Here is a 19,081-nt window from a genome sequence, read left to right as displayed (position 1 = left end):
TTTTAGTTTATTAGCGTTCACATTTTTCATGATAATTTTATGTGTTAGACATTATCACATAGTTACACTAAATGGATAATTGATTGAAAGAATTGGAGAGGGTTGAGAAATCTTGATTTGTCTGTAATGTAATCAGCATCTGAATGCTCTGGGAGAAAAAACAAGGCCAGAAGTGTCTCATCCTTTTCTGTTTACCTAAAATGAGAATCTGGCTGCTCCATGACAGGGCTTCTTTTGGGCAGACGGTGATGAAGGATCAAAGGTGAAAGTGCCATCACCAACTGAGCTGCATTTTATATGGGTTCTATTTAATCTTCACAACAATCTTATCAGTGAGGCTTGGAAACTATAAATAACATTCCTAAAGTTTTGCAGCTAAAGAGATCTAAGTCTAACTGAATCCTGAACAAGAGATGTTAAGTACAGCACGTGCTCACTAGTTGCTCATTAGTGTAATTTTACACTAGCCTATTCCACATTCTTGGGGGTGGCCATACCCAAGATTTTTTTTTTCCTTGGAAAGGAAGAGTTTATTTTTATACTTCTGCAAATATTAACTCGATGATTACAACAAACACGGAGCAATCTCAATGCTGTTTATCCGGAGGACGGTCTGAGGGGTCACAACGAATTATTTCTTCTTGAAGCTTTTTCTTCTCCTAAATCTCATAATGACTCTTGGCCATGATTCTGTCTTTTCAATGACTATGGCTTCTACTCAAACAAGATCCTTTCTGAGGAGTGGCTTGCCAAGCAGTGTGAAGTTGTCTGCCCCAACCAGTAGGACCTTCTCCAGTAGAATTCTCTCTCCACATGCAAGGTCTAGTTCATTTCCAATTAAGGTGACCTTCAGAGGTCACCTTCCACTGGTGGCTGGCAAAATGCACCATGGGAAAAAGCCTGCCATCTTTCCCCGTGGCGATATAAAGTTACATCAGAGAACCATTGACATCTTGGTTATGGCCACCCCCAAGGATGTGTAATAGGCTAGTGTAAAATTATACTCATGAGCAACTAGCGAGCATGTGCTGTACTTGTTTGGGATTCAGTTAGACCTAGATCTCTTTAGCTGTGAAACTTTAGGAATGTTACCTGTAGTCTCCAAGCCTCACTCATAAGATTGTCGTGAAGATTAAATAAAATGCATATAAAATGCTTGGAAGAGAGACAATGCTCTGTAAATGCCTATTATTATTATTGTGATTTTTGTTGAATAAATCAATGAATCATTGTCATTAGCTTCATAATTCTGGCAAGTTCTGTTCAGTTTTTCTTGGTCTGAAAAATTTTCCATTTCTAGAAGAAATGAGAGAGGAAGCAAGTTGCAAAAGAAGTCAGTAAGTCAGAATTCCTGGATTGTGTTTAGTTAAACTGTGTTTTCTTTAGCATGGTGCACTATTACTTAGGCTCCAGTGTAAATTCTGTGAGGTCTTACATCTTAGGATCATCAGGGAGTGGGACTGAGGTGCATAGGGCTTGCAAAACTCACCTAGCTTCAGGGATTTGGTCACGAAAGGGCAGAGCACCCTGGCGGTTGGTGAGACTGTGGTGTGGCAGTTTTGAGGAGAAAGGGTGGGAGCATCTAGACTGTGATCCAAATTTTGGAGACAGGGGTGGCAAGTGTGATTTTGAGGAATCCATCTATAAAAGACGAGGCCACCACCGGTAAGTGGGGTCCCCATGGCGGCATCTAGTCCTTTTGAGCAAGCACTGACACAAGGGCGATGAGGATCTGGGTACTGACCAGCATACCTGATCAAATGCACTGAAACAGCTTGAGAAGAGGAAGGGGCAGGAAGTCCTGGGGCTCGAGAGGGCCAAACAGCATCAGACTCTTCTCTGTTGCATCAGGTCCCTGCTAAACTGCTGCGGATGTAAACTGATATGACTCCTATGGGCCCTGCCCATATCATCAGTATTTGCTCAGGACCTGGGGTAAAGGGGTTTGAGCAGGCTGAGACTACAACCATAGAGAGCTGAGAAAATAAAATATAGGGGCCTGATGATATGCTTTCGATAAGAAAAGGTACACAAATTGTGAAAAGATTTGTAAGAAGTCCAAATGAATCAGTGATCATGTTTGGATAAACACTCTATTTGATTGAGGTTATGATTTTTAGAGGGCAATTGCTTTTCAGAAATACCAAGTATTTTTGGAGATCTGACACTGTCACTCTCACCAGCTATGCGACTTTGACTAACTCAAGATCAAATGACATAATATTTGTGACTTTGAATGGCAAAGTTCTGTGTAAATGTGAGCTATGACACTAACATAGTTTCTGGAAGGAGCCTTGTAATATTCTGGGTACCAGATTCACGAATTGTAGGAGATAATGAAATGTGGTAGACTTTTCTGTTTCTTAAACTTCTCTGATGCTTAAATAGTCAAGATCTAATTTCATGAATTTAAATCTTGTTACTGCTTATTCTCAAATATTGCCTTCAGAAGGATTTTGTGGTTCATGTTAAGAATTTGTAGTGGAGTTGTTTTGAATTTTTAACTCATTGTTTTTCCTCTGTATTTGTTTGATCTTGGACCATCCCTCCCATTGAAATAGGCCATTCTGTGCTAGTTGTCAAGGAGAACTGATGTAACAATGGAAAATGGAGAAAAACTAGGTCTCCACTTTCAAAAGCCTAGGATGTTAAAAAATAAAAAAGACTTATGATATAGACAAACAATTTAAGAGAAAGCATCCTGAGCTAGAGGAGCAAGTTCTACCCTAACCCTCAGATTAATCAAGAACTCTTCTGGAAGAAAATACTAGGGGAAATTGGAAGTAAGGTGATGGGGGGAGGAGAAGTTGGGGAGCTCTGGGGTCACAAAGCTGGAACAGAGAGAATCGTATGTCCCATAATAGAGTCGCTATCTGGAGATTAGCCAGCTTCTACTTGAGCAAAGTAACCATGTGTCACCTAGACTGACACAAAAAGCATTATTCTAAGGGACATGTGCTTCCATTTTCACCAGAAGATTCTGGGAAACAAACTTTATTTCAGGCTGGAAAAATCTGTTATTATCTCACCAAACACTAGAATGTGATTTTGTTTTGTTTTTCTGTTTACATTTTAACAAATATAGTTGATACTCTTATTCATTGCCATAGTGGCAATTAAAAAAACAATGCACTTTCTCTTTAACCATACAAAAAAGTGGTATTAACAATTCATGTCAAATGAACACTGAAATTTTTAGGAGTTCATGTAATTTATACAAACTACTTTGGGTGCACCAAGACTTTAATTAGTATAGATAGAAAAAAAATAGGATTGCAAACAATAGCAAAATTATGGCTAGGAATATGATTACGCCTGATAGAAGGTTTTATGGGCTGGAGTCCAACAGCAATGTTGACAAATCTGTCTCCTGTCATTGCATCCTGCTTGGGGACGCCCACTAGCAGATGTTCAGATTCACCAAGGATTATTTGCACATCATTAGCATTGAGGAAGGTGATCTAGCTGCTCTCTAAGAAGCACTAATTATCAACATATTCACTGGGGCTTATGACACCTCAGCATGTTAATGCATTACTTCTGGGTCTTTACAAATATGCTAATCCTATTTGCTACTCAGGTTTCCTGAGGGCTTTGCATAAGCCACTGGAAAGCTTTTTAAAAATTGAATGATTGGCATCCATTGGTGAGCTAATAGAGACCCAGCAAACTAACGTTCTATAATTTAGGCCTGCAGGTGCAGGGAAAAAGAGCCAATATTGTGTGTCACAAAACACTTTTTGAAAAAAATGCTAAACACATATACTGTAGTGTTTCACGGTTGTGTGGGTGGTTCTACTTTATCTTAGACTGGTGAAGTGACAGTTGTCTTTATTTTTGAAGAGCAGATGACATGAAATAAACAAAGAAGTCACAGCAGAATAAGTTTCAAACAGGGGAAAGTGTAGTACGCTGACTAAAGGGAAAACAAACTTTTTTGTCTCTGAGTTGGGGGTACACAACCAAGCATGTACCCCATGGGAGGAGCAAGAACAGGACCATCAATTCAATGGGAGTATTTCACCAGTCACTAACATAGTAATTGCCCAATTCAGTTTACTTACAATGTTCGGTCATTAGGGTATGTGTGGGTAAGCAAATTCCATTTTTATTCCTCTTTTTCGACCTCATGTGATTTTACAGCACTGGTACTTGACCATAGAGACAGAATCTGTTTAACTACCTTGACACCGTGCTGCTTCCAATAACCCAGGAAATGATTTTTTCCTTTGTAAGCCATTCAAAGACCACATTGATGTACATTATGTCGTGGTTAAACCATATAGTTCAGTTTTTGCCCTAATGCATATGGGCTTATGAAAATAATTCACCTTCAAGCCTATTATTTATTCAGTGCTAAAATCCTACAGGTAGTAAAGAAAGGGAGAAAAGTTTAAGTTGGTGGAGGAAAACAAATTAATCTTTGCATCTCATAAGATCTTACCTTGTGATTTAAAAAGAAGTACGAAGTGGAAAGAATGTCCCTGCAGCCTCACAAAGACATACTCTGTGTATCCCCCAGAACGGCATACACAGACAGTGGCTCAAAACTACCTTAACGCGATTATGAATTTTACATGGAGTTTCAAGGAATTTATTCTGATTTACCAAGAATATTTCTTTCCATGTGAAAATAGCATCAGCAATTGATTATTGAGACTTGCTAAGAGCTTTCTGGTGTCCAACATGATTTTTCACTACTTTAGGTGGAGAATTATCTTAGATGTTGTAGTGGGGTCTCTAGAGGCCCCTGCATGTGCCCCATGGAGATGGGAACAATCTAGAAAAATTGTGGGAGGAATGTTGTCTGCATGCGTTGAACCAAAATGATTAATTCTAGGGATAGAGATTTTCAAGCAGGTAGGGAAGATGAAGCCTCCCCATTAACCTCCATTATAATTTGCCACATGGGGATAACTACACTACCTATAGGGCCATTGTATAAAATAAGATAAATCATGTGTGTAAGTTGCATGAGACACGGGGCAATTCTTCATTGCACAAAACTGTCTCATGCATTGCAGGAGTTCTAACCTCATTGGCTTCTCCACCCACAATATTCCAGTAGAACCTCTGAAATTATTGTGACAATCGAAGTTGCTCACAGTACATTTCCAAAATTACTTGGGGTTTGGGGGAGATGGCTGTCACCCACTCAGCCCTATGACCATTGGACTAATTGAATTTTATGGAACCTTCCACACCTGTGCATGCATGAAGCCATAACTTTGCAGCCTTGCTCTTCTTTGGTTTCTAATCAATGGCATATGACTAATCTTCCAAGGAGTTTGACAAGATCATTTCAAATATTTTCAAGTTAATATTTTTCTCTCATTGAGGGTACTATGTACAAGGCACTGAAAACACTGGGGTAACAGGAATCATCAATATGAGTAACTGATCTTGGGTGGGTTAGGGGCACCAGGAATTCTGGGTAATTGGGGCTTAGCTATTTTTGTTTTTAATCAGTAAGTTTAGGGACTATCACTAGAGTAGAAAATGCTGAGTAACTGGAAAATGACATGTTGGAAACTCTGGCTCAGGAGTTAGGAAATCCCCACTGTCAGTTTCCCTAGGGTAATATACTGGGTTGAATTGGATGTAACTGAAGGGGCCAGACCTCATAGCTGTATTAGTCTGCAAGTGTGACCATGTCTAGAAGACACCAGGACAATATAACACCGGCCAATTGAAGGAATAACATCAGTGAAGACAGTTTGTCATAATGTAGTTAAAAATCGATTATTGTTTCCCTGAGTTCTTTCTCTACTTTAATTCCTGACTCAGGGTTACCAGAGGTAAATCAGAAAACACATACTCAGAGGACACAGCAACCAAGAAGGACACACCATGAATTACTGAACAAGCGCTCCCCAACAAATGTCCATATGACTTCCAAACAGTGGTCCCAACATCTGAGACTTTGCATCTTTCCAAAGGCATCAAGTTATTAGATTCTTAACTGATGTGCATGTCAGACAGGAATGAACTGCTCACTTTATTTTGGTTTGTTCTTTCTTTAAATGTCATTTTTCATCTTTTATTGATATGTTTTATGGCTACTGCTACTATAGCTGCTGCTATTTCATGCCTATGGCCCATGAGCTCAGGTTGGATGACACAAAAAAAGCCAGGCAAGGTATGAAACTTAGAAGAATTGTTGCTGGCCAGTATCTACCGTTTGGAGTAATGGGACATGTGACCCAAAATTCCTCTTGAAGCGGGAAGAGGAGAAAATAGGGGTTTGAAGATTTCAGGGTATAGTTGGGAAGGGATCATTTTAAGGGACTCCATTTCTGAAGTGAAAGGAGACTCAGTTGGGAAACAAAGTTCTACTCTTATGAGATTTTTTTTCCTGACAAATATCTTAAAGGTCACATACTAATAGTATAAGAACGTTTTTAACCACACAAGTTTCAGTAAAATCAAAATCAAATGCTACTAAGGAAACCAGTCTTTTTATTTTGAACACCAGGTTAGCAAATAAGGAACAGTATACTTATGGGGCTGCATGGCTTGAAGTTCTCAATGGTACAACAAGCAGTGCCAGGGAAACCACAGGCTGGGTTTTCTACCCTAAAATGTGGAAACATATTTATTTTCATCTTTTTCCTGTCTCAAAGACTAGACCAGAATGTTGGGGTTAAAAACTGATTTGCACACTGCTCACCAAAACAGTTACGTCCCAAATGGCAAAACATGAAGAGTCTTGCTCTTAGCAACATAGGGACTTCAGGCACGGACGTCCAGAGGAAGCAGTTTCCTAATTATGCTGACAAGGAGGGCTAGACATTTGCTTTCTGCTTATTAGAGACAGTCAGTGGGAAAGCGGTAGACTTTAAAGAGATGACAGGAAATGGCTTCTCAGAAGTGAAATGAGAGGCCATTTCTACATTGATTAGATGGGAGTGGAAGGGAAGACAGGAAAGCATGCTGGTAGAAGATTCAAAAAGAAGTAAAGGAGGGCTAAAGGTGCTTCCCTGGACTGTTGTAGGCAGGGCCCAGGGGTGTGCAACTGTGAGATTCTAAGTTTATCTCCCACCCCCTCCTCTCTCCCTACCTGTCACCCCCAGAGTTTTGGTTTGGAAGAGTAAAGAAGACAATACAAATTACCAAAAGTCTTTAGCACAGTGCCTAGCACAAAATTAACACTCATAATGAAAACCATTATTTTATCATCATCGTTGTTCATTTTGGTGGAGTGTTTTATTCCCAGCCCAATGGTGGGAACAAAGCACCTTCTTAATTAGCACTTGTTAATTGGATAATTAATTGGAGTAGTCACAGTGGTAATAATAGTAGTGAACATTGATTTTGGATTGACTATGTATGTACTTACTATCATAAAGATGCTGAACTCTTTATATGTAGCTCTATAAGTGGGACATCAGTACTATTCTCTTTTTACAGATGAGGAAACTGAGGCCTCAGATCACTGAGGTAGTAAATGGCAGAGCCAGGGCTCAAACCCAGGCAGACACTACACTCTCAACAGGGGCACCTCCCCTGAGAGAATGAGACAGTAGCCAGGAACTGGAGGTTCAGACACCTGCTGGAGAGTTCCATCTGTGTAACAAATCTTGGGAATACATGTGAGGAAGAGGAGATGGATTTCTCTGGTGTAGCAGAGAAGTCCTTAGCGCAGACAGGAGCTGTAGCAGAGAGGGTCTGCAGGGGCAGGGGCAGAGGCAGAGCCAGCTCATTGATTCTGCTAGACTGTGGTCTCCACACAACCCTCCTTACCTTTCCCTCACTCCTGAAGCCTACAGCTTCCTGGACGTGCCCCTGAAGTGATGAGAGAAAGCATCCTGGCCAGACGTTGCAGCAACCACAGCAGTAGGAAAGTGATCAGCGTAATTGTAAGAGGAAAAATGATCATGAGTCTCAAGCTGGGCTTCATAGGCCTGGCCACAGAGAACCTCGGAGGAAGGTCAAACCTAGGTGAGAAAGAGTCTTGCATAAATTTGCAAAGTAGGAAGTTCATATCCTGTGCCCACTCCCTTCCTCTTGTGATTCTCCCTTCTCATATTCCTACCTATTCTGGACCTCAAAGCTCTTTGTCTACCCTGGACCCCTCAATGTGATGGTTCACTTAGGCTCGCCTTTCTCTGTCCAAAAGCCTTGAGCCCAGAATGCACCCTCCTTTTTCCTCCCATCACGTGTTTCACTTGTTCTGTGACTCTACCCTCCTGGCTGACCCAGCTGGAAGAAATTTGATAGGCTAATTTCACCTAAGGATCCAGACTGGATACAGATCTTTGAGTGACTTATCCTAGGGATGTTGATATTTTCAATAAATATTCCTGAAACGTCAATGACTTGATTCTGAAATGATCAAGTTTCCAGGGGGAGGCTTCAGGCTCTGTGGCAGGGTTGGTGGGATTTTTGGGCATCCTGTAAGTTGCAAAGGATTACTAATCAGTCTGCATATGTGAGAAAAAGCTGAGCGTTCTCTACTGGCAGCATTTTAAATGAGATGCATGGTGTGTAATGCATTTTATTTCATGCTGTCTTAAGCTATTCTCTAACTGTTTCACGTGTATATTCTGTCTATCAAACGGATGATCAGTTTTTAGGACAGGAACAATTCCTCATGCATTTCGTGTACCACATAATCTGTAGGAAAGATACTCAACAAACAAGTGTCCATTTGTGTATTCAAGTGAGAGCAGGGGAGTGGACACTCTAGGATGATTCATTTTAGGATTAAAAAAAACCTTATTGACAGGATTCATTTAGGGGAAAAAATCAGAAAATGCCTATAGTCCAGGCAGTCTTCCTACAAAGAGGTAACCATTAGGGAACTTCCGCAGATTCAGTTTAATTAAATTCAATAACTGCCACTATCATTCCACAACCAGATTTAGGCTTGTAAGAAAGTAAACTCGGGTGACACCACCAAGATAGCCGAGTGGGAGATACCAGCCTTCATCCCTCCACACAAAAAAACAAATATAGACAGCTATCTACAAATCAAAATATAGACCTCAAGTGCTCATCAAAGAATCTGCAGCAATGTAGTAGAGCAAAAAATATGGAGCATATCCATCCACATAGGAAGCATGGCTGATGATACTAGCCTCCATGTGACTCTGGAGGACAGCCAATAACAAAGAAAAAGGCAGAGGCTGTCTGTATCAGCCACTCTGTGGAAGCCACCATGGTCACAGCAGCCTGTTCTACACAGGACACCAGTATCTCTTGCCACTGAGGCAACAAACAGCCATTTCCCCTGGTTAGCTCTGGAGAAGGAGACATGGATTTACACCCTCCCCTTCACCTATCAAGAAGCAGTTGCCATGGAGCTGCTTTGGGAAAGGAGCAGCCGCGTCTTTCAACTTTCTGTGGGCCCTGACCCACAAGCTGTGGCTCCCCTGAGATTGCCTTCACTCTAGACCCAAGCTCTGTGACTGCTCTGTGCCTGCCCATATATCAGATACTGGAGGCATCACCATAGTGAATTAATTTTCACTTTGGGCCCCGGAGCCAATTTCTTCCTGCCTATGCCCATGCTCTTGGTGCTGGCTCAGCCACTGTGGAGAGCTAAGCTCTACACCAGAGCCACTTTAACTCTGCACACACCTGTCCTCCCATTCTCAGCCTCCCAGCTGCTTTACAAGCTATGTACCTTACATAGTATTACCACCACAGCAGTGAGATGCCTGTGCTCTAAGCACCAATGCCTTTACTTCTGTGGATCCTGGAGCTGTTATTTTTCCATATGTGCCTGTGCTTCAGGCCTCAGCTCCATGGATAGTCCACTTATCAGTCATTGGTAGCATGACCACTGTGAGAGGGTACACAAGCCAGACCCAGAACCAAGAGGGATGCCTCAGCCACAACATCCCCAGTGGGAGAAAAAGACCAAGAGGTTCTTAGCAGCCATTGCCACTGAGGACCCCACTGCAGACATCCAGACCATTGGCTGCTGAGGATCCCTGCAATTTTTGTCAACACCAACCTTAGTGACAAAGCTGCACAGAGACTACACAGCTGCCCCTTCACTTGTGCCAGAATTACTGTACCCCACCCAGCAAGTGCCCTCAGACCATCCCCCTACCATTGGAGACAGCCTACCTGCAGCAAAACTATCATGTAAAGTCTGAAAGAAGTGTCCACCTGACCTACTATGTAGACATCACTATGAGACAAAAAACATAAAAAACCAAGAAAACATAACACTACCAAAAGAACACAATAACCTTCCTGTAGCTGACCCCAAAGAAATTAAAATATGCAAACTGCATTACAAAGAATTCAAAATGACTGATTAAAGGAAGTTGAGTGAACTTCAAGAAAATATAGAAAAATAATTCAATGAAATTAGGAAGGCAATAAATGACCAAAATTATAAATGTGAGAGAGATTGAAACTACAAGAAAAAAAATCAAACAAATTCTGGAGCTGAAAAATATAGTGAATGAAATTAAAAAATGCAGCAAAGAGTGTCAACAACAGAATTAATCAAGGAGAGCAAGATGGTGGAATAGAAACCTCCATAGATTGTCCCCTCTGCAAGGACACCAATTTAACAACTATCTATATAAAAAATCACTTTCATAAACACCAAAACTTATGTGAGTACTCACAATACCTGGTTTTAACTTTATATCACTGAAAGAGGCACTGAGATGGTAGGAAAAGCAGTCTTGAATCACCAATGCCACTCCTGCCCAATCCCCAAGCAGGGGTGGCATGGTGCAGAGAGCCTTTCAGTGCACTGGAGAGAGGAAGATCACAGCATTTGTGAGGCATTGAACACAGTGCTGCCCTATTATAACAGAAAACAAAACTGGACCAAATTCAGCTGACACCCACCCACAGAGGGAGCATTCAAAACATCTCTAGCCAGAGGGAAATCACAGATCCCAGTGGTCTAAACTTGAGCTTCTGCAAAGCAATCCTTGCTAATGGGCTAAAGTGCTCTGGGGCTCTAAATAAGCTTGAAAGGCAGTCTAGGCCACAAGGACTGTAACTCCTAGACAAGTTCTAGTGCCAAATTGGGTCCAGAGACAGTGGCTGGGTGGGAGGCACACAAGCTACTGAGACACCAGCCGGGGTAGCTAAGGGAATGTTAGCTTCACCTCTCCCCTAACACTAGGCTGCACAGCTAGCTCATGGCACCAAAAGTGACCTTTTCCCTTCACTTGAGGAGAGGAGAGGGAAGAGTGGGGAGGACTTTTGCTTACATCTTGGATATCAGCTCAGCCACAGCAGAATAGGGCACCAGTTTGAGTCATGAGGCTTCCTTTCTAGGCCCTAGCTCCAAGATGGCATTTCTGGATACACCCCAGGCCACAAGAGAATCTGCAGCCTTGAAAGGAAGAACCCAGCCCTGGCAGGATTTACCATCTGCTAAATGAAGAGCCCTTGGGATCTGAATAACAAGCAGAGATATCCAGGTACTATATCAAAGGCCTTAGGTGAGCCTCTGAGACTTGTTGGCCTCAAGTGAGACTCAGCACATTCCCAGATATAGTGGCTATGGGGCAAGACTCCTTCCACTTGAGAAAAGTGGAGAGGAAACAAAGGGGATGTTGTCTCACACCTTAGGTACCAGCTCAGCCACAGGGGGTTAGAGCACCAAGCAGAACCTTTGGGTCCCCCATTCCAAGACTTGGCTCTTGGACTGCATTTCTTGACCTGCCCTGGCCCAGTGGGGAGCCCACTTCCCTGAAGGATAAGTCCCAGGCCAAGCAGCATTTACCACAAGCTAAACAGAGAAACCTCGGGCCAGAAAGGAACACCAGTGGTAGCCTGGCAGTATTCCCTTGGGTCTGTAGTGGTGGTGGTCATGAGGTGAGGCTTCTCTGCCTTTAGAAAGAGGAGGGAAGAGTGGGAAGGACTACATCTTATGATTTAAGCGCCATCTCAGCCGCAGTGCAAGAGAATACCAGGTAGACGTCTAAGGTTTCTACTCTAGCTCCTGGTTCCTGGACAGCACCTCTGGACATGCCCAGGGCCTGGGGAGCTTGCCACCCTGAAGGGAAGGACACAGGCCTAGCTTGCTTTGCTACCTGCTGATTGTAGAGCCCCAGAGCCTTGAGCAAGTATAGGCTGTAACCAGGGAGTGGTTACAGCAGGCCTTGGGTGAGACCCAGCGCTGTGCTGGCTTCAGGTCTGACCCAGTGCAGTTCCAGTTGTGGCAGCCATAAGGGTGTTTGTGTCACACCATCCCCAGTGCGAGGTGGCTCAGAACAGAGAGACTTCATTCATTTGGGAGAAAGTAAAGGAAGAGAACAAGAATCTCTGCCTGGTGATCCAGATAATTATTCTGAATCTTGTCCAAGACTACCAAGGTGGTGCCTCTATGAGTCTGTAAGAAGCACAATGTTACTGGTCTTGGGGTGCCCCCTAAAGCAGATACAGTTTAGATCACAACACCCAAGTCCTTCTGAATATCTGGAAAGCCTTCCCAGCAAGGACAGGTACAAATAATCCCAGACTGAGACAACCACATTAAATACCTAACTCTTCAATGCCCAGACACCAAAGAATGTCAACAGGCATCCATACCATCCAGGAAAACACAATCTCACCAAATGAACTAAATAAGGCATCAGAGACCAATCCTGGAGAAACAGCTATGTGACCTTTCAGACAGAGAATTCAAAATAGCTGTGTTGAGAAAACTCGGAGAAATTCAAGATAACACAGAGAAGGAATTCACAATTCTTTCAGGTAAATTTAACAAAGAGACTGAAATAATTAAAAAGAATTAAGCAGAAATTCTGGACCTGAAAAACACAACTGGCCTACTGAAGAATGCTTTAGAATCCTTTAATATTAGAATTCATCAAGCAGAAGAAAGAATTAGTGAGCTTAAAGACAGGCTATTTGAAAATACACAGTCCAAGGAAAGAAAAAAGAAACAGTGAAGCACACCTATAAAACTGGGAAAATAGCCTCAAAAAGGCAAATCAAGAGTTATTGGCTTTAAAGAGGAAGTAGAGAAAGAGGCAGGGGTAGAAAGCTTATTTAAAGGGATAAAAACAGAGAACTTCTCAAACCCAGAGAAAGATATTGATATCCAAGTACAAGAAGGTTCTCAAACACTAAGCAGATTTAACCCAAAGAAGACCACCTTGAAGCATGTAGTGATTAAACTCCTAAAGGTCAAGAACAGACAAAGGATTCTAAAAGAAAAGCAAGAGAAATGAAACAAATAACGTACAATGGAACTCCACTACATCTGGCAGCAGACTTTTCAGTAGAAACCTTATAGGTCAGGAAAGGGTGGCATGACATATTTAAAGTGTTGAAGAAAACACCTTTTACCCTAGAATAGTGTATCTGGTGAAAATACCCTTCATATGTAAAGGAGAAATAAAGACTTTCCTAGACTAACAAAAGCTGAGAGATTTCAACAACACCAGACCTGTCCTACAAGAAATGCTAAAGGGAGCACTTTAATCACAAAGAAAAAGACATTAATGAGCAAAATAAAATCATCTGAAGGTACAAAACTCACTGGTAATAGTAAGTACCTCAAAACATGGAACATTATAACACTGTAACTTGGTATATAAACTACTCTTATCTTAAGTAGAAAGACTGAGCAATGGACCAATAAAAAATAATAACTATAACAACTTTTCAAGACATAGAGAGTCCAATAAGATATAACCAGAAGCAAGAAAAAGTTAAAAAGCAGAGGAATAAAGTTAGGGCATAGAGTCTTCATTAGTTTTCTTTTTGCTTGTTTGTGCAAACAGTGCTAAGTTGTTACCAGGTTAAAATGATGGGTTGTAAGATACTATTTGAAAGTTTCATGGTAACTTCAAACCAAAAAATATACAAAAGATACACAAAAAATAAAAAGCAGGAAATGAAATAATATCATCAAAGAAAATCATCTTCACTAAAAGGAAGACAGGAAGAAAAGAAAGAAGGAAGAGAAGACCACAAAACACCCAGAAAACAAATAGCAAGATGGCAGAATAAGTCCTTACTTATCAATAATAACATTAAATGTAAATGGGCTAAACTCTCTAATCAAAGAACACAGAGCGGCGGAATAGGTTAAAAACAAAACAAACAAGACTCAATGATCTGTTGCCTACAAGAAACACATTTCACCTATAAAAACACATATAGGTGGGGGCATGGTGGCACATGCCTGTAATCTCAGCAATTTGGGAGACTGAGGCAGGCAGATCACCTGAGGTTGGGAGTTCAAGACCAGCCTGACCAACATGGAGAAACCCTGTCTGTATTAAAAATACAAAATTAGCTGGGCGTGGTGGCACAAGCCTGTAATCCCAGCTACTCGGGAGGCTAAGGCAGGAGAATCACTTGAACCCGGGAGGCGGAGGTTGCGGTGAGCCAAGATCGCACCATTGCACTCCAGCCTGGGCAACAAAAGCAAAACTCTGTCTCAAACAAAAACAAAAACAAAAACAAACAAACAAATAAACAGACAGACACATATAGACTGAAAATAAAAAGATGGGAAAAGATTCTCTGTGCCAATGGAAACCCAAAAAGAGCAGGAGTGGCTATAGTTACATCAGAGAAAATAAATTTCAAGGCAAAAACCATGAGAAGGGACAAAGAAGGTCACTATACAATGATAAAGGAGTCAATTCAGCAAGAGGATATAACAATTTTAAATATATACACATCCAACACGGAGCACCTGGATATATAAAGCAAACATTATTAGAGCTAAAGAGTGTGATAGGCCCCAATACGATAATAGCTGGAGACTTCAATGCCCCACTTTCAGCATTATACAGATCTTCTAGACAGAAAATCAACAAAGAAACGTTGGACTTAACCTGCACTATAGACCAAATGGGTCTAAAAGACATTGACAGAACATCTCATCCAACGACTGCAGAATAAACATTCTTTTCCTCAGCACATGGATCATTCTCAAGAATAGACCATATGTTAGGTCACAAAACAAGTCTTAAAACATTCAAAAAATTGCGATAATATTAAGTATCTTCTCTGACCGTAATAGAATAAAACTAGAAATCAATAACATAGGGATTTTGAAAACTATACAAATACATGGAATTAAACAATATGCTCCTGAATGATCAGTGAAGAAATTAAGAAGGAACTTGAAACATTTCTTGAAACAAATGATAATGAAAATACAACACACCAAAACCCATTGGACACAGTAAAAGCAGTACTAAGAGGGAATTTTATAGCTATAAGTGTCTATATCAACAAAGAAGAAAAGCCTCAAATAAATAGCCTAACTATGCATCTTAAAGAATGAGAAAAGCCAGAACAAATTGTACCCAAAATTAGTAAAAGAAAAGAACAATAAGATCAGAGCAGAAATAAATGAAATTGAAATGAAGAAAGCAATACAAAAGATCAATGAGACAAAGAATTTCATTGAAACTGTTTTAAAAGTTTTTTGAAAAGTTAAACAAAATTGACTAATCTTTCGCCAGGCTAACTTAGAAAAAAAGAGAAAAGATCCAAAGAAATAAAATCAGAGATAAAAAAAGAGACATTACAAATGATACTGCAGAAATTCAAAGGATCATCAGTGGCTACTATGAGCAATTATATGCCAATAAATTGGAAAATCTTGAAAAAGTAAACAAATTCTTAGACACATGCAACCTACCAAGATTGAACCATGAAGAAATCCAAAACCTGAATGAGCGATGAGATCAAAACTGTAATAAAAAGTCTCCCACTAAAGAAAAGCCATGACCTGATGTCTTCACTGCTGATTTGTATCAAGCATTTAAAGAAGAACTAATAACAATCCTACTCAAAGTATTCCAAAAAGTAGAGGAGGAGGGAATACTTCCAAAGTCATTCTACTGGGTCAGTATTATCCTGATACCAAAACCAGACGAAGAAACATCAAAAAAAGAAAACTACAGGCCAATATCTCCAATGAATATTGATCCAAAAATCCTCAACAAAATACTAGCAAACTGGCTGGGCAATGCCAGCTATTTGGGAGGCTGAGCTGGGTGGATCACTTGAGTCAGGAGTTCGAGAGCAGCCTGGCCAACATGGCAAAACCCTGTCTCTACTAAAAATACAAAAATTAGCTAGGTGTTGTGGTGCATGCCTGTAGTTCCAGTTACTTGGGAGGCTGAGGCAGAAGAATTGCTTGAACCCAGGAGGCAGAAGTTGCAGTGAGCCAAGATCGCACCACTGCACTGCGGCCTGAGCAACAGAGTGAGATGCTGTCTCAAAAAAAAAAAAAAAACAAAAAACTAGCAAACTGAACTTAGCAATATGTTAAAAAGATGATTCATGACAAAGTGAGATTTATCCCTAAGATGCAAGGATGGTTCAATACGCATACACAAATCAATCAATGTGAGGCATCATATAAACAGAATAAAGGACAAAACCTATGTAATCATTTCAATTGATGCTGAAATAGCATTTGATAAATTTCACATTGCTTTATGATAAAAACCCTAAAAAAACTGGCAATAGAAGGAACATACCTCAACATAATAAAAGTCATATGTGACAGACTCATAGCTAGTATACTGAATGGGAAATACTGAAAGCCTTTCCTCTAAGATCTGGAACATGACAAGGATGCCCACCATCACCCCTGTTATTCAACATAGTACTAGAAGTTCTAGCTAGAGAACTTAGACAAGAGAAAGAAATAAAGAGCATCCAAATTCATAACAAAGAAGTCAAATTATCCATGTTTGCAGATAGTATGATCTTCTATTTGGAAAAACCTAAGGACATCACAGAAAAGCTGTTAGAACTGATAAACAAATTCAGTAAAGTTACAGGATACAAAACCAAAATATAAAAATCAGCAGCATTTCTATATATCAAGAGCGAACAATCTAAAAAAGAAAAGAGTAATACCATTTATAATAGCCATAAATAAAATTAAATATCTAGAAATTAACTTGACCAAAGAAGTGAAGGGTCTCTATAATGAAAACTATTAAACACTGATGGAAGAAATGGAAGAGGCCACCAAAAAATGGAAAGATATTCCATGTTCATGAATTGGAAGAATCGATATTATTAAAATGTCCATACTATCCAAAGCAATCCACAGACTCAGTGCAATCCCTATCAAAATACCAAAGACATTGTTCACAAAAATAGAAATAACAATCCTAAAATTGATATGGAACCACAAGAGCCAAAACTTTCTTAATCCAAAAGAATAAACTAGAGGAATCACATTGCCTGATTTCAAATTATACTATAGAGGTTTAGTGACCAGAACAGCAGTACTGGCATAAAAGCAGACACATAGGCCAATGGAACAGAATAGATAACCCAGAAAGAAATCCACCACCTACCATAAACTAATTTTTGAAAATGGTGCCAGGAACATACACTGGAGAAAAGACAGTGTCTTCAATGAGTGGTGCTGGGAAAACTGGATAACCATATGCAGAAGAATAAAACTAGACTCCTAGCTGTCACTGTATGCAAAAATCAAATCAAAATGGATTAAAGACTTAAATATAAGATCTGAAATTATGAAACAACTACAAGAAAACATTGAGGAAACTCCAGGACATTGTTCTGGACAAAAATTTCTTGAATAATATCTAATAAGCACAGGCAATGAAAGCAAAAATGAACAAACAGAATCACAACAAATTAAAAAGCTTCTGCACAGCAAAGGAAACAATCAACAAAGTGAAGAGACAATCCACAGAATGGGAGTAAATATTTGCAAACTACCCATCTGACAAGAGATTAATAACCAGAATACATAAGGAACGCAAACAAATCTATAAGAAAAAATCTAATAATCTGATTAAAAGATGGGCAAAAGATTTGAATAGCTATACAAATGGCAAACAGGCACATGAAAAGGTGCTCAAAATCACTGATCATCAGAGAAATGTGAATCAAAACTACAATAAGATATCATCTCACTCCAGTTAAAATGGCTTATATCCAAAAGACAGGCAATAACAATGCTGGCGAGGATGTGGAGAAAAGGGAACCCTGTACACTGTTGGTGGGGATGTAAATTAGCACAACTACCACGGAGACCAGTTTGGAGGTTCCTCAGAAAACTAAAAATCGAGCTACCATATGATCCAGCCATCCCACTGCTAGGTATATACCCCAAAGAAAGGAAATCAGTATATCAAAGACATACCTGCACTTCTATGTTTGTTGCAGCACTGTTCAGAATCTAAGACTTGGAAGCAACCTAAGTGTCCATCAACAGATGAATGGATAAAAAAAACGTGGTACTTATACATAATGAAATACTATTCAGCCATAAAAGGTATGAGATCCTGTCATTTGCAAATGACATGGGTGGAAATGGAGGTCATTATGCTAAGTGAGATAAGTCAGGCACAGAAAGACAAACATTGGATGTGCTCACTTATTTGTGGAATCTAAAAATCAAAACAATTGAACCAATGGAGATAGAAAGTAGGAGGATAGTTGCCAGAGGCTGGGGAGGGTAGTAGGGGATTTGGGGTGGGGGAGTGGGGATGGTTAATGGGTACAAAAAATAGAAAGAATAAACTAGACCTAGTATGTGATAGCACAGCAGCGTGACTATAGTGAGAAATAATGTAATTGTACATTTTTTTTTATTATTATACGTTAGGTTTTAGGGTACATGTGCACAATGTGCAGGTTTGTTACATATTATCCACGTGCCATGTTGGTGTGCTGCACCCATTAACTCGTCATTTAGCGTTAGGTATATCTCCTAATGCTGTCCCTCCCCCCTCCCCCCACCCCACAATAGTCCCCTGAGTGTGATGTTCCCCTTCCTGTGTCCATGAGTTCTCATTGTTCAATTCCCACCTATGAGTGAGAACATGCGGTGTTTGGTTTTTTGTCCTTGCAATAGTTTACTGAGAATGATGGTTTCCAGTTTCATCCATGTCCCTACAAAGGACATGAACTCATCATTTTTTATGGCTGCACAGTATTCCATGGTGTATATGTGCCACATTTTCTTAATCCAGTCTATCGTTGTTGGACATTTGGGTTGGTTCCAAGTCTTTGCTATTGTGAATAGTGCCGCAATAAACATACGTGTGCATGTGTCTTTATAGCAGCATGATTTATAGTCCTTTGGGTATATACCCAGTAATGGGATGGCTGGGTCAAATGGTATTTC

At 40.3% G+C, this 19,081-nt stretch overlaps 1 protein-coding gene across 1 annotated transcript; it reads right to left on the bottom strand.

Annotated features, from left to right (window-relative positions):
- Positions 1-565: 565 nt before the first annotated feature.
- On the bottom strand, positions 566-1,682 carry LOC116479565 (large ribosomal subunit protein bL21m). Its single transcript, XM_032171609.1, is given in 3 exon segments — positions 566-848; positions 850-928; positions 1,490-1,682. Coding segments are annotated over 3 exon segments (555 nt in total).
- Between the last annotated feature and the right edge of the window lie 17,399 nt (positions 1,683-19,081).

The sequence above is a fragment of the Hylobates moloch genome, unplaced genomic scaffold, assembly GCF_009828535.3.
Source record: "Hylobates moloch isolate HMO894 unplaced genomic scaffold, HMol_V3 SCAFFOLD_12, whole genome shotgun sequence".
NCBI classification, from domain to species: Eukaryota; Metazoa; Chordata; class Mammalia; order Primates; family Hylobatidae; genus Hylobates; species Hylobates moloch.
Note: the sequence above shows the minus strand (reverse complement) of the source record. Positions and strands in the feature narration are given on the sequence as shown.